The sequence below is a fragment of the Callospermophilus lateralis genome, chromosome X (assembly GCF_048772815.1).
Source record: "Callospermophilus lateralis isolate mCalLat2 chromosome X, mCalLat2.hap1, whole genome shotgun sequence".
Lineage (NCBI taxonomy): Eukaryota > Metazoa > Chordata > Mammalia > Rodentia > Sciuridae > Callospermophilus > Callospermophilus lateralis.
Genome location: NC_135325.1, coordinates 50,872,647 through 50,874,427, shown reverse-complemented (window position 1 = coordinate 50,874,427; position 1,781 = coordinate 50,872,647). Strand labels below are relative to the sequence as shown.

General features: G+C 49.7%; 1 protein-coding gene across 1 annotated transcript; it reads left to right on the top strand.

The window, feature by feature from the left end:
• The first annotated feature begins 334 nt into the window (after nucleotides 1-334).
• LOC143401038 (UPF0669 protein C6orf120 homolog) lies at nucleotides 335-1,036 on the top strand. The gene has a single exon (XM_077106820.1). The coding sequence runs from the start codon at nucleotides 432-434 to the stop codon at nucleotides 1,002-1,004; it is 573 nt and encodes a 190-aa protein (XP_076962935.1). The 5' UTR covers nucleotides 335-431; the 3' UTR covers nucleotides 1,005-1,036.
• Nucleotides 1,037-1,781: the final 745 nt, after the last annotated feature.

Here is a 1,781-nt window from a genome sequence, read left to right as displayed (position 1 = left end):
ATAGGCCCGAATACTATATTATTCCTCACTTCTCTTTTTCCAGTGTTTGCTGAACTAGTGTGGCACGACAAAAAGATAGAGATGACGTCAAAGGGTAAATAGGTATGAGGGGCCCTGGCAGGGGTTGAGGTAGAGGGAGACCTTGGTGTCTCCCAGTGAGTGTGCCTGTGGTGGGGTAAGCCTGCAGTTCCAGGCAGCACCACATGGAGGGTATTTCCTGTACCTGGCCACTCCTGGGAGCCTTCTGTGAATTGACTGCTGGGGCTGTGTACAAAGAACAGTCTGAACCTCATGGACTCTGCCGTTGAGTCCCAGAAGTCTCCTTCTTCTTCCGCCTGCTGGTGCGGAGCCCTGCCGGCCCGACGCTGCAGGCGAAGCGCGGTGCGCCGATGAGGAGCCAATGAGAAAGAGCTGGAGCTGAATGCCCAGCCATGGCCGGGCCCTGGATGGCGGCTCCCTATTGGAGGGCCCTGCTCCTGCTGCTGGCCTCCCAGGTGGTGGCCCTGGTGAAGTGCTCGGAAGCTGATGATGTTCCCGAAGAGTGGCTCCTCCTGCACGTGGTTCAGGGCCAGATTGGGGCGGGAAACTACAGCTACCTGAGGCTGAACCACGAGGGGAAGGTGGTCCTGAGGATGCAGAGCCTGCGAGGGGACGCTGACCTGTTCGTGTCCGACAGCACGCTCCACCCCAGCTTCGACGACTACGAGCTGCATTCAGCCACCTGCGGCCAGGACGTGGTCTTCATCCCTGCCCACTTCCAGCGCCCCGTGGGGATAGGCATCTACGGACACCCGTCTCACCTCGAGAGCGACTTCGAGATGAGGGTCTATTTCGACAGGACGGTGGACCAGTACCCCTTCGGCGAGGCCGCCTACTCGGCCGAGGGCGCCGAGGCCGGCCAGAAGCAGGCCTACAGCCCCGAGGCGGCGGCACAGGAGGAGGAGTCCGTGCTCTGGACCCTACTGATCAGCATTCTGAAACTGGTTCTGGAGATTCTGTTCTGACCCCGACAGCACCCTAGAGCAGCGCCGCAGTCGGGGGGGACCTGCTACTTCAACCTGGTTGACTTCTGGTTCCTTTCTCTAGAGGAGGGGTGGAAAAATAAAGCCATACCATTTTGTTACTTCACATCCCAAAATAGGAAAAGCAGGTAGTAGTTTTTCTTTTGAAGCTCCAGATTTCTATAAACGGAAATGCCCAATTAAACATTTAATCTCCATTATGATCAGTTTGTCAGGCAACCTAAAAGTTATTACAGTAACTAAAGCTTACATAAAAGAAATCAAAATATGAAGTTCACATGTTTTCAGGAGTTCTTACTTTTCAAGTCCGAAATGCAATGATTTACTTAAATTTCCCTGAACATGGACTAAAGACCCAAGTCTGCCCCAAGTAGGGATGTATTATCTTCTATGTGTACAATTCTAAATCCCCCCCTGTACCACTCTTATCAGGCCATTTGCCATTTTATCATTTTGGGCTTCCTATCACTGAAGTTCTTTAGTTATTAGGTAATTTTTGTTTTACTGCTTATGGCAGGTCAGAAGCACCACCACAGAGTGGAAAGGGTAAAAACAGTAGTTTTTCAGTTTAAAAGTTAAAAATAGTTCCAATTAAGTTGCTAAATATTTCTACTCAATTTTTTAGAGAAATCCAAACCACTGAAATTTAAAGAAAAAAATATTTTTTTGTAATAGTTGCAGTTTCCTTACCTGTAATTAGGTTCAAGGGTAAGAGTAGCTTATAATGAAATGAGTCAACTAGCAGATTTTAAGCTCAGA